This window comes from Drosophila obscura, unplaced genomic scaffold (assembly GCF_018151105.1).
Source record: "Drosophila obscura isolate BZ-5 IFL unplaced genomic scaffold, ASM1815110v1 contig_192, whole genome shotgun sequence".
NCBI classification, from domain to species: Eukaryota; Metazoa; Arthropoda; class Insecta; order Diptera; family Drosophilidae; genus Drosophila; species Drosophila obscura.
This window is the reverse complement of record NW_024542781.1, coordinates 304,399-318,576: the sequence shown is the minus strand read 5'-3', so window position 1 is coordinate 318,576 and position 14,178 is coordinate 304,399. Positions and strand designations below refer to the sequence as shown.

The window sequence follows — 14,178 nt, the reverse complement described above, 5'->3', positions numbered from 1 at the left end:
TGAAACATAGTTTTCATAGTTCGAAACTAAAAATCACCGACTGAGTAGATTTCCAACTGTAGCATGACTTAATTATTGCCAATTATCCAATTGGTTTACAAAATAAATACACGCAGATAATCTCAGATGCTTTTAAATACTTTTCTATTTATTTGACGCTCCTCCGCTCGCTTATTTTTTCAGAAGCCCTTTCGATCTCCTTCTTTATCGATACCCTTGGCACGATACTTACTATTGTTATCACTCACGCACTGTCTCGATAGTTTGAGAGATGCCAGCTCGCTCTTAATTATTAATTACATATATTTATCTTATTTTTACTGTTTTTTATGCTTATTCTATTGCTGCATGTTTATTATATTGCTGCACAGCTAAATAATATTTTTATTTCCATGCTAAACATTCTGGCACACACTCGTGCATGAATAAAACAAATCTGATGACGAAATAATTGTTTGAGTGAAAAGAATTTAGAGAATTGAGATCTGCGAACAAGTGGCAGGCAGAAACTGGCCAGCACGCAGGACGCAGCGCAGAGCTTTGGGGGCAATGCGAAATGCACTTGACAGCTACGCCGCATTTGATGGCAGAACAGTGGCTGCATTTCGCTGGTGCTGTTGCTGGCGCTGATGCTGCCACTGCCACATTCTGTTGCCCCTGCTGCTGCTGCTGTTTGTAGTTTTGTCAAGCGTAAAACAAGTTTTATAATTGTTTGAAATGTTTGCTTTGTTGCTCTTGCCTCTGCCGCTGCAGCTACCACTGCTGTCCATTGCAATGCAATTTTATAACGAATTTTTGTCAGTTGCTGCTCAAAACTTAATCGAAAACAATGGCCAGCAACAGCAAATTGAGTGTCCAAATATTTTCCCCAACCCATAAACCACCACCCAAAACCCCAATGCACCCTTCTTGTGTTTCTCACCCTCTGCGTAGTTTATGTAATGCGCTGCGCCTGGAAGTTTATGCTGCGACAGTGCCTAATTGGATTAGATAACTGCCCAAAAGGGCTTAGCTTAGCCAACAATACAGTATCCACAGCTACAGCCAGAGCCACACTCTTGACGCGTTCCACGCATACATCACCTTTGCTCCTACCTTTTTGTCCGTTTCCACCTCTTTCGAAGTGAATCGCTCCAAATCCTAGGCCCAAGCCGGTTATGTGCACCACAATTGCTTTCCATTTCTCCATTTCGGCTGTTTTGCAGCTAACTCATTTGCGTTACGTTGCGTTGTTGCATGGCAACAACAACAACAAGCACCGGAGTCCGGAGTGTGGCAGAGGGCCGGAAAGCAGTCCCTAAATGTTGCTAATTGTTGTACAAACTTTCGACACAACCAGCGCCGCCAGTCTGGCTGCCACTTGAACCCAGCAACACTCCAGTTAACATTTTTTCAAATCAGCTCTAATTGTTTACAGCTTACATATCAATAACCAATTTGAAGCCGTAGCTGTTGCTCTTGCTGTTGCTTTGGCTGTCGTGTGGCATAACTAATTATGATTAATGCTTCAAAGCCAGCCCCTGACATTTGCCATTAATTGACAGTTGGAGCAGCAGCACCAGCAGCAGCACATAGAGGCAGACACACATACATGAATATTTATGTATGATGTTGCACACCCCACGGTGCATTGAACTTTTGTCTGAGGGGAAAAACTGTCATTGCAACAACGTCAGCGACACACACACATAAATTGCTAGCACACTAAGCCCATCCCATCCCATCCCATCCCAACTCAATCCAAATCCGAAACCAAACCCAGTGCCATCCAAGCCATCGATGTTTTGGCCCGCTGACCTTTTTCCACACATTGCTATGGCTAATGCCGGAGCCGTCCCCGTCGTCATAGCCATCGCCATCACCATCGCCATCCAGCCAGTTGGTATGCCCAGCCTCAAAGCGACGACCACAACCGGCATTTCATGCTACCGGTTTTAGTTTATTGACTACTGGCAACAGCAACAACAGCAACAACATCAGCAACATCAGCAACAGAAACATTAGCAACGGGAAAGGGAACGAATGCCAACGGCTGCGGCAACAATGTTTCGATTGACTTTTGCTGGCTAGGCTTCTTCAATATGGTCATGGCGACATTTAATATGCTGTTTCTAAAAATTTTCACTTATGCCCGGCACGTTCTACCCATTTTCCCGCTTTGGGTCAGGCCCCTCAAAATAGTTGAACATTTTAATTTGGATTTTAAGTGTGGAGTTCTATGCGCCCCTGCATGGGTTCTAATTTTCTCTTTTCGCCCTGATTGTGTGACATGCATGTGTTAAAGTGTTTACCCAGAATTAGGCTGGACTCGAATCAAATTGGGTTTGCTATACGAATTTAGTTTCAGAAAATATTCTTGGAAATTCGGAAAGTAATTGACTGAAATTCGGATGAATCATAGCCCATAGCCCATAGCCCAGTCCCCAAGTCCGTTAGAGGCCTATCCAATTGTGTGTGTGTGTGTGTAGATGTCGGCAACATTCTACCAAATCAGGTTACTCGTTCATGCATTCATAAGTCATTCGCTCAACTGCTGTCAGTCGGTAGAGCTGTCCCTCTATTCGGTTTGTGTGTGTTTGTCAGCCCAGTTATTCAGTTTTTCGAACATCAGATATCTCATATTCTTGCCTCCCTGCTGCCCATCTCCCTCACGATACACTCTTCTGCCTTCGCTTCTGCCTGGGCTGGCTTTTGTTCGTAAGCCTTTCGCCCTTCCATTTTGCCGACTGCTGCTCTGCTGAACTTTTGAAGGCATTTCCAAAGCCTGGTTAAGTGCAAGCACGCCTGTTATTTATTTAGTGCTTAAAATACCATAACATTTTCGGGATTATATAATCGAAGCTGCTATCGCCGCCATCCGAAATGCTCGTCAGCCATAGACCTGTCGTTGCCTCCGTATGCACATCACGCAAATCAAGTCACTGGCAACAACAACAACAACAAAAACAACACACACATACATCTCACACACAAAATTCGCAATACGCTTTCTTCTTCTACATATTGGAGCGAAATGAAATGAAATGAACCTTTCAGTGCTCTGCTTGTGCTGCTTGTGATGTTTTGTGCTGCCACAGCTACTGCCACTGCCGCTTTTGCTGTGGTTGATTATTCAACAATTTTTATTGAAAGGTAAACAGGCGTACAACAACAGCTACAACATCATCGGCAACAAGAGCAAAAATCGCAAGGAAAGCAATGTGCAAAATGTCAAATGCAGGCAGCAAACAGAGAGGAGTACGTCCGCATATGCGACACGGGTAGTACGAGTACATGACATCGACATTAACGTCACGGCGACAACATCCACCGATATCTCACTGCCATTCACTTACCAGGGGAGCAAATACAGACATACATATATGTACAGTACATATGTACTCTCTTTTCGTGGCACACAATCAATCGAATTGTAAAACAAAATTAGCATAATGACAATATAATAAACAAAGGCAAAGGCAGCGTCAGCGTCAACGTCAGCAGTGCCACCAGCCACAAATGATCGGAAGGCACCAGCAGGCCATCCAGGCCATGCAACATTCGATAGGACTGCTGGTAGAATGGCAGGAAGAGCTGCCGGCCCCCAGTGGAAACAAATTCACTGCCTAATTGGTAAAGGTTCTGGCCATGGGCAGTGCTGACCATTGCAGACCGCATATCAGAGTGCATATTCGGGTAAGTGCGGGAGTGTATGTGTGCGGGTGTTAACTGTTAATGTGCAGTTGGTTATTATGCAGGGCCCTAAGCCAAAAATCGTGCCAATGCATTGAACGCCACTTTTGTGGGTTGATAACCTCTGGTCTGCTGGGCCACTCTCCACTCTCCCTCTCCACTCTCCCCTCTGCTACCCTCTTGCATATTTGTCGATTCAATTGACGAACTGGGTCAGCATGTGGCGGTGCGAGTTGTCGGCATTTGGGTCTTATTGGCAGCAAGCGAACTGGCTGGGTCGATGGTAGCGAAACCGTTAATAGAAATGCATTAAAATCAAAACGTTTTGGCGTTTGTTCCAATTCTGAGAGCATGCCGCACATTAGTCTTAAGTAATGGCTGACTGCAAATCACGCCACGAATCACAATTTATCAAAAAAACGTCACGTAATTACCAAGCAGTCAACGCCAACTACAAGATACATTGACAGACACAGGGTCCCAGTCACAGCCACAGCCAGAGATAGAGCCCGAGCCAGAGCCAGAGCCAGAGCCAGAGCCATGTGTCTCCACTTGCGACTTCTTTCCAAATTCCCAGCAGCTGTCTGAGTGCTGACTCCGCCAGCAGATGCGTTTGATTTGTGTGTTCTCTCCTGTTGCCATCGCCAATGCCTCGTCTTCCACAGATTTCGCTGTCGCTCTTTGTACTGTACGTATCTTATTTTATATTCCAATCACAAAAGGCGTTGTCGAAGCGGCGACAAAAGCAACGCCAAAAGCTGTTGCCAGTCCTCTGAGTAAACAGTTTCTGACATACGCGTAGGAGCCCATGGGGCTAAAGAACTGATCGCCATCCGCCGACACGTCACTCTCTGGTATTGAGGGCGGCGGGTCGGGAAGATGATGGTGACTTTTGTGGCGGTGCTGCTCCTCCATACTCCATCTGCTAATGGGAGTGCTGGCATTAGAAAATTGCCGCCGAGACTACAGCCACATAGACAGATAGGCATCAGCAGGCGTGTGTAAAAACTTTAATGAATCGTCGTACTTAAGCCCCTTCTATAAATAGTTTCCTGGCCTGTGAATGAAGAAGATAATGACTGATTGTTGCCAGATGAAAGCCAATTATGTGATTGTTATTCTGAGAATTTTCACCACCAAGGTACAAGAAGTACAAGAAGTATTAAGCACTTGCGATTCTCTTTGGCCACAGAGTTTTTTGTGTTTATGCAACATTTCGTATTTTCACTGACTTTCGATTGCATGACACAGCAACTATCGGTGATTTGCATTTTTAGAGCCCTGCTATTAAGCGTATATTTTGGTTGTGTATTGAAAGAGCTTAGGCTAAACCTTGTCCAAAATATGCCATTTAAATTCATTTAAATTAATATAAATTTCAAATTATGTACAAACACACAAGCACACTCCTACAAATGCCTGCTGATGGCTGTTTGTTTGGTAATATCCAAAATACAATAAGTATACCACATGTTGTCCCGGACAAAACCCACTCCGACAGCGCAGCACACGAGCCGTCAAAGAAATGCTCAAAGAAATAAAATGAAAAAATATATACGAGTATTTAACGGCTTACATACATATGTACATGCATACGTACATATGTCTATACATACATCAGATCAACGCTTATAATACGCATCAAATTGAAATAAAATCGCATTTTTTCTGATTGATTGAGGCATGAGTAATGAAAAATTGAGCGTGCAACAGACGCAGACAGGCGGCCAGGCGAAAGGTGCTGCGCTGCCATAGGTGGATAAAGAGGGCACTGTGATAGGGGGGGAGGGGCTCGGCTAGCGATATGTGTTTCATGTCTGTATGACTCTGATTTTATGCGCTACATTACCTTTTGATTTCGATTCATAACAAATCAGGCAGCAATTTACCTAACAGAAGCAAAATAATAAATGGAAAAATGGAAATGAATGTGAAAAGCGTAAAAAAATATTTAATAAAATTGAATTAGCCGGTCCCGTACCATTCCCATCCCGATCCAGTCAGTCGCATCAATCGCACAATTCATTCGGCAACGTCAGCTGGAAATATCCGAGGAAATTACCCCAAGCCAAACCGTGATGACGATGACTGACAAAGCTGGGCCAGATCCAAATAAAAGGCGGCATCTCAAACTAAACAAAAGTTACGGGCCATATTAAAATGTCATCGTGTCATTGGTTCAGCCATGGCAGCCTGGACTGGCCAAGGGACTAGGCCAAAAGACCACGGACCAGGGACCAGGGACTAGGGAGCAGCGACAAGGGACGAGGGACAGCTTGGACAGCAACTAACGACGACATGATGAAGCGTAAACAAACATGTCCAACTTGCAGACAGGCGGCGGCCGAGCTATGTAGGGATGTAGGGACGTTGGAGGGGTGGGGTACTCCAAGTGAAAAGTAAAACAAAATGAAATTTTATTTTGCATTTGAAGTGATTTCCATCCGTAGCAGCCGTAGCTGCAATGACTTGTCTGGGACTGTCTCGCCCTCCACACATGCTTTAGATTTTTATTTGTATTTCAAATGTTTTGTGAAAGTGCCAGCAGCATTTCCATCCAGAGTCCATTTGGTAAACGTTTCCACCCTTTGTTATTTTCTGGCCAACTAGGAGAAGTTTTTTTTCTTTTTTTGTTCCTGTTTTTGCATGATTTTTGCCAGTTCCAGCCCAAACATACCTCTAAAAGTTGCAGCAGAGATTCTGGCGCCCAAAAAAAAAATAATAATAAAAAAAAAGAAACCAGCTCGAAACTCTCTGGGGGCACACACGAACACACACGGATCTGGGGTGCATGACGTTCAAACGTTGGGATCCCAAAACTGAAGCTGCAGCTCGAGTTAGAGTTCCAGTTAGAGCTGGAGCTGGAGTTGGAGCTGCGAGTAGATGACCCGCATGAAAATGCTGGCCCTGGCATATTTTTATGCCGCAAGCATGCAGGACAAATGGCTGAAATTTTTGCGCTCCTGATGAGGATGTGGGATGAGTGAGGCCCGCAGTAGGGCCAGTGCCAGGGCGAGATGGGCTGCCCTTGGGCAGCGGCGGCTGCAGTTAGTTTTCGACATGTGTACGTGGCCCGCCATCAGCAGCCACTGGGCATGCACTGAGTACCAGGCGTACCGAGCCAGGCGAAAAAGTCATTTCTCCTCGGGATCTCCATCCCCTCACATATTTTCCCGCTCTGACATAGTTGCACCAAACTCCTCCCGAACCTTCTGCAGTTTTCAGTGTGTCTTGTTCGGGTCTTGTTGGTGCTAGGATGGGATGGGATGGGGGGGACAAACACAGAGGGGTAAATATATGTGGAGAAATTGAACAAGTCGTTTGTCGGCTGCCCTAGGAATTTATGTGTGCAGGGAGCGCGTCGTCGTCATCGTCGCCGGACCCGTTGGTCGAGTTGAAAATTAAACATTGCGTATACGCCTAGGTGCATAATAATTCATGCCTGGAGTTGAGGCTGGTCGACCAGGCCATTGCTTACCCGGCGACTGCAAACGAAATTGTGTGTAAAATGTTTTAATATGAGCTCATAATATATGAGCCACAGAGAGGCCCAGTGCAGTGGCAGGCCCTCGGGCAGGGAAAAGTGAGTGGACACCGCAGCTCAATTTGTGATTTATAGACATGGGGCCGGGCATGGGCCAAGAAATGGAAACCACTCGCTTATTGAAAGAGTGTGCCAGATAGCAAGTGTTGTTCTTAGTGCTGCTGCTCTGTTGCTGCTGCATTTTGAAAACCAAAGGCCATGAAATTTTATTGTTTAGTTTGGAGGCTGCTGTTGTTGCAGTTGTTGCTGTTGCTGCTGCTGCTGCTGCTGCTGCTTTGTTTCTGCTGCTGCTGGTCAAGGCGTGTGATATGCCTAAAAATGGATGCTGCCGGATATCCTGTGGAATACAGCCTGCATGCACATGCCTAGCAATTGAATTTACATTTCGTTGTACCTAAAAAACACAAAAATACTCCAAGCATCGTACAGTTTTTGCTTGTAACATTTTGTCATTTGTTTTCGTTTCTCCCTCTCTCGCTCCCACTCATTCTGTTATTTCTAGATTTTTTGTAATTGAACTGGAAGTTTGTTTGTATTTTTGAAGGACACCCAGGGACAACAATAATAAAATTCTATGATGTTTACTTGATGCCACTCGAAGCGTAACTCCTGAATGCTTTAAAGTCAAAAGAGCGCACATCCCATCTGGACATCGAAATGGAAGCAAATTCAATCAGGAACCGACCTAATTATAATCTGCGTAAATCCTGCACACAAAACACAGCCGCAGCTCTGATTTCGTTTGTGCGAGACACGTTTTTCTGGCCTGTGCATTCACACCGCACATTTGGTAGTTAGTTTCGATTACCGAGCTGGCCGGCTCATGTGGTTGGCCACTTTTTTTCAGACCTAGGTCCGGGGCAATGCTGAAAAATCAATTATGCCCTGGCTGGCATTTAATTAAATATTGTTGCCATTTTTTTTGTTGCCTGCATATTAACGCAATTATTGAAAGGGGGCGTGAATGGGCTTAGGCACATTTGATATATGTATATTCGATATTTTTTTTAAGCCAATATAAAGCACCGCAGCGGAGAGTATGAGTGGAGATGGCTGCTGATGCCATTGGGGAATGGGAGAAATGCAATTGTGAAGCGTTTTGCAAATATTTTAGCACTTTTAAATAAATACATGCCGCCAGGCAGCTGCACTTTGGCTCAATTTATGGCAGCAAAAGTTAAAACGAAAGCGAAGCCAAAAAATGGCGTTCACGTTAGAGATCCGATGGCGGTTGGGCAAACGGTGAATGGAAATAGGATTGGGAATGGGAATGGGAATGGCAGGCCAGGCCGAACCGGCCCCATGCAACTGTGAAGCCAATGCCGTGTGTCGACGTTGCCAAATTCAAATATTTATTTTAAATTTTTACTCTGCAAAAACGGAATGTGTTTTTCACCGGCGTTGGAGATGGACAGGGGACCAGCTCGTTCTGGTTCCGGCATCTGGCTTGCCGCTCTACCGTGGTAAGTAACTTAAACCTTAGCATGGAAACTTTATGGAATAATCATAGATTTATCAGACATAAAATGCAATCAAGAATGGAATTACATCATACACTTTTGAAACATAATTCATACTTATTCTTATCGGCAAATTTCGTTCTCTGTCTCGTTATTTTTAGAGCAGGAGATACGCTGCCAATTATTTAAATATTTTTACAGATTGCTTTCACATCTGGGTTGTATCAGTTTACACTTTCAACCATCTGCAGTATCCACTTGGGCCAAGGCTGAGCCCTTCATTAGCCTTTAGCCAGCATGCAACCCATCCGAGGCGAAGCTCTGTGTGTGTCCCCGCTTGGGTTCAAGAGCCCACGCCAATGCCACTGACATGCCACGAAAGTAAAAGCCAAACCAATCGGACGCTGCCCGAAGGTTCGGAGCAGGCTGACCCGGGTGGGCAGTATGGATGCTTGGGATGCCCTGCTCTGTCCTGCTCTATGCAATCTGTGCAATATTCCACGAACTGCCGTTAATTACACAAATGCAAAAGTCTGTTGAGCGGCCAAATTGGTCGGTAATAAATAAATTCAATTGAATAATTTATTTAATTTATTTTCGGGGGCTGCTGGCGCGTGACATAAAAAGCAGTAAACAAACAAATTGTTTTATTTTTCCCACTGCCCGTGTGTGGCAGGTGGGCAAAAAGCTGCAAAAAAAAAAAAAAAATATATATATATATACGCCCTTGCCCTGACCCGACGCCGCCCGGTGTCGGGATGCGGAAGTGTGCAGCAAGCTGACATCGAGGTGTTAGAATTTGGTGCAGCCCAAAAAAGAGGAAATAAATTGTACAAAAAACAAGCAACCAAAAGGCCAAACACACATTTTTCAGTGCTGACAATAGCAGAGACATTCCCGCAGAGGAATGGTGCAAAAATGTTTGTGGCACAGGCCAAGTGAATTTGTGGAACGAAAACAAATCGTTTAATTGGCTTAAGCAAAACGTAACCATTATACGGCCGCACCGTTGCCCGATTATATAACCATCCAGCCCCACCGCGGCCCAACAATGATGTTGACAGTCGGAGTTGGAGTCGCAGTCGCAGTCGCTGTCGGCGCCGGCATCGGCTTCGGTTTCAGCCTGACTCAAACCCGTTTGCCAATGCTGCGGCTGCTGCTCTCGTTGCTGCTGCTGCGACTGCTTCACTTAAACGTTTTGTTTCTTTATTTTTTAAGAGCAAACTGACGCAAGGGTACGGGTACCGCCAAGAGCCAACCACAGCCTCAGCCTCAGCACCACACCCAGGCCAGGCCAGGCCAGGCACCAAGTGTCATGGAGCCAGCAACGGGTTTGGCGTGTTATTATTCACTCTGGTCCACAATCTGCCCCGACTTGGCTTCGCCCGCTGATATCTAAAGCCCACCTTCGTTTCGTTGGGTATATAACTAATATGGAAAATCTTGTCCAGACTTAGTCGCTTGCCACATTTGCTCTCGAGCCCTCGTCCGAGCCAGAAATGAAGTCTTTCACTCTCCTGTTGATTGTAGCCGTTACTGCCGTGTCCCAGGTCAGTGCCCAGTGGTTGCCCTTGCTGGCCTTGCTGGCGGATGTGACACCTTAACCTAACCCACAATATTATTTTGCAGACATCGGCCAAGTTCCAGGTGCGAACGCACGACGATGCGATAAAGGCGTTCGAGGATTGCCGGGAGGACAACCACGTGCCGGATGACATATATGAAAAGTTCCTGAACTACGAGTTCCCCGCCCATCGTCGCACCAGCTGCTTCGTCAAGTGCTTTGTGGAGAAGATGGGACTGTTCTCGGCCAACAAGGGCTTCGACGAGAAGGCAATTATTAAGCAGTTCACGGTCAAGACCCCCAAGGACCTGGACACTGTGCAGCATGGCCTGGAGAAGTGCATCGATCACAATGAGGCCGAGTCGGATGTGTGCACATTCGCCAACCGCGTCTTCTCCTGCTGGCTGCCCATCAACAGGCATGTGGTCCGCAAGGTCTACGCCTGAGTTTAATGTGATATGTATAAGTACTCTTTTCAGTTATTGTATGTTGAATTATGCTTAATAAATCCAGTACAGAACTGACCTAGTCCAAGGCGTTAGCCACAGGCCTAATGGTTCTGTTCTGTGCATCCACCCTGTAGTGTCTGCTCTGCTCCATTCATTCAGCCACTCTGAGACTTAATCTCGACACGCTGATAACCTCCCCTCCAGCTCCACTGCATCGGCAACAGCAACAGCAGCAGCAACGCCAGCTGATCGCGTCAGCTCTCCGGCGACCGGACGCTGATAGGCGCAAGATCTCGGATTTAGTTTACATTGTGCATTCTCGGCATCTAGATGATCTCCTTGTGGATTATTTCAACGGGCGTGCTCGTCGCCAGCAGCCTGGTGCGTTCAACTGGCCCGCACCTATCCCAGATCCGCCACTAATCCGTATTTCCATCAGGTTCTAGCAGATCTTGCGGGTGAAGCGAAAATGCTGGAGAATTGTCTGAAGCAAGTTAGCAGCCCGGAGCGCATTGTCAACGATCTGCAGCGGCTGGAGCGCTACCCCGAATGGACGAGTGAGGAGGTGCCCTGCCTGATGCGTTGTCTGGCCAGCGAGAAGGGCTGGTTCGACATCGCCAAGAACAAGTGGCAGGGCAAGCGGTTGACCGATGACATTGGCGCCGATGTCTACAACTACTGCCGGTTCGAGCTGATGCGGAAGTCGCGGGATGGCTGCAGCTTCGCTTACCGCGGCCTGCGCTGCTTGAAGCAGGCGGAAATGCACGCCGGCACGAGTCTCAGCACGCTGCTCCACTGCGCCCGTTCGCTGAATGCCACCAATGTGGAGTTGCTGCAGTACAATAAGCTAGAAACCAATGAGCCGATTCCGTGCCTGTTCCAGTGCTTTGCTGATGCCATGGGCTTCTACGATACGGCGGGAAACTGGCGTCTGCCCAACTGGCAGCAGGCCTTTGGCCCCAGTCGCATGGAGAATCAGACGCAGGAAAAGCCACTGGACTTCAGCGAGTGCCGACGCAGCGATAAGGAGCGGAAGGAAGCCGCCAGCAAGTGCTCCTGGATGTACGAGGAGTACAAGTGCTGGGAGCGTCTCAATGGCAACGGGGATTTTGGGGAGGAGAGCAAAGAGACGAACTAATGGCATAACTATAAAGTCACTTGTATTAGAAGACATGGATGTTGTTCACATTATAAAAGTACCAGGGGACAATGGCCCCTCTAAACAGCCAGTACATAGCATGTGAACTGCTGGTAAATGGTGGAACACTGGTTCCTACCACGCCTCTGATGGCACGCGGACACACGGGCGCCTGCCACTGGGACACCCAAATGCTTCCGCATTGACAGCAGCTGCCAGCGGCGGGTGCGCTCGTCAAACAGATGCAGCTTCGAGATGAAGCAGCGCGTGAAACAGGGAATGGGCTCGTTTACGGGGAAGTCGGGATACGCCTGGAAGCGGCTCCACTCGTCTCGGTCCACCAACTGCAGGCAGTCCTTCATGGCGGTCTTGGCTGTCACCGAGATGTTGGGCATGCTCTCGATCTGCATGAATGGATGCCCCTCCAGCTGCGAATGTGGACGATGAGAATTATCAGTGTCTGTATGGGTGGGTTCACTGGACTGTTCGCATATCTCTTATCGTCTCTACTCACGTTGGTGATGCAGTGAAAGCCCGCGTAAGCATGCTCACAGCTGCTCTGCGTGCGACCCCCGCCCAGCTCTAATCTCTGGCGACAGGCATCGTAGACGGGCCGTCCAAAGAGCTGCACAACGCCGCTCTCATCGAAGCCCGTGCGATTGTCGTAGAAGTTAAACATCTCAGCGAGGTAGCACTGCGTGAAGCAGGGTATTTCCTCATAGCCATCCGACCACTCCTTGAAGCGTTCCAGGCGCTCAGCAGTCTCCGAGGTGAGGCCGCCGTAGTTCTTAATGCACTTCTCAATGCTCTCCGTCTCGTGGTTAAGCAGAGCCTGGCTCTCAAGCTGCAGAGTAATGGGATGAGTAATGGCGGCTAGTTCTGTCTGATCTCGTGGCTTACCACTCCTACACACAGGAAGAGGGCCAGCAGGGCCCACATTTGCATCGACATAGTCTCGTTTGCTGGGGCTTTCCTTCACGTTCCGCGACCGCTGGAATACTGAACCTCTGGCAAAAATCTCATCAAACACATAATGATCTATCGTGGTTCTAGTCGCTCTGCTCTGGGCATTGATAACCCAATTTTTTGGCTACTTCAAGTTCAATCGAAAGCTTCCGAGTGGGCTGCTGATAAGGGGCTACAATCAGTGCTGCCGCACTAACAACTATCAAGGCGTCGTATGGTTCAAGTTTAGGCCTCGCTTGCGCAAAGAATCTCGAAACGATTGTTGCGACGCGTCGCGGGGCACACCTAGTGATGTCTCTTACGCAACACAATCCGATCACTGGGCCAGATGCCCAGTTGCATTCGCATTGATCAACACCTGCCAGCCAACCAGCCAACCATCGCAATGCCAGAAAGAGCCACATCAGGCCCCGGTCATTGGAATCATGTTGCTATTGAGGGTTGTTAATTGATTTTGCGTTTTTGTTTTGGCATTTTGCCCGTCCACTTGTCAGGCTTTTAATAATAGTAGTTGCTGTGGTTGCTGCTGTGCTGCTGTGCTGCTGGTTGGCTGCCCAACTTGTAAAGGAGCGACATCGTCTCGTCCCACTTTACGCATTTTTGAGCAACCGGATTCGCAGAGCAATCCGAGTATAATATTGAGAGTGAGCAAAACGTGTTTAACATGTCGCAGTTGCTTCTGCGCATCATCAACATCATCATCATCGTCGTCGTCGTCAAGCAACGCAATCCAGGCCCAAAGCACTGAAGAGATCTTCATCTTCTCCATCCGCCGCAATTGCAAGTTAAGTTAAGAAAAACAAACAAATAACTTCAAAGTGGTTCTGCCAGATTGGCCCAAGAGTTAGCTACAACAATCTCTCATCAACTATTGCCACTTCCACGAATCGACAGATTCGAACGGCAAGGCGGCTAGGCGGCTATGCGGCTAGGGGGCTTAATCCACCGGCCACCGTTTCCCCTTCCCAAAGATTCCACAATTTCTTCGCAGTGACCTTGGCTCGTTTTCTTGCGTGTTTGGCCGTTAAAATTATAAATCCAGTTTTCGATTTCCTCTCTTCTTTCACTCACCCAGCGAGCGGGTCGGACTCGACTGGACCGGGACGGGACGGGATGGAACTGAACGGGACTGGACTGTTGTCAATTTGTACAAATTTTCGTTATATAGTTAATTGTATTTTTTTTCCTTCTCTGTTTGTTGTTGCCAAACGGCTTTCGTGTCGCCACGCAGTCGCCGGCGGTGGGGCAACGGTGATGACAACGATGACGACACAGCATCAAGAGTCCGGTCCGGTCCGGTCCGGTGAGGTGCGCCTGCTGCCGCCTGGAGATGCGCTGCACCGAACCAAACTGCACTGCACTGCAGTGCACCACTGGGACGGCCT

General features: G+C 47.5%; 1 protein-coding gene and 1 pseudogene across 1 annotated transcript; one reads left to right on the top strand and one right to left on the bottom strand.

Moving 5' to 3' along the window:
* The first annotated feature begins 10,160 nt into the window (after positions 1-10,160).
* On the top strand, positions 10,161-11,921 carry LOC111076156 (annotated as a pseudogene).
* Positions 11,833-12,837, bottom strand: LOC111076155. Its single transcript, XM_022369830.2, has 3 exons — positions 12,728-12,837; positions 12,342-12,671; positions 11,833-12,255 (listed from the first exon to the last, which is right to left on the bottom strand). The coding sequence occupies exons 1-3, from the start codon at positions 12,776-12,778 to the stop codon at positions 11,908-11,910; spliced, it is 729 nt and encodes a 242-aa protein (XP_022225522.2). The 5' UTR covers positions 12,779-12,837; the 3' UTR covers positions 11,833-11,907.
* Between the last annotated feature and the right edge of the window lie 1,341 nt (positions 12,838-14,178).

Bases quoted from the DNA above. Each gene is read 5' to 3' on its own strand.
- LOC111076155 (XM_022369830.2), bottom strand. From the start codon at position 12,778: ATGTCGATGCAAATGTGGGCCCTGCTGGCCCTCTTCCTGTGTGTAGGA. The intron at 12,672-12,727 runs GTAAGCCACGAG...ATTACTCTGCAG, and splicing joins TCTTCCTGTGTGTAGGAGTG to CTTGAGAGCCAGGCTCTGCT. The intron at 12,256-12,341 runs GTGAGTAGAGAC...CCACATTCGCAG, and splicing joins GCTTTCACTGCATCACCAAC to CTGGAGGGGCATCCATTCAT.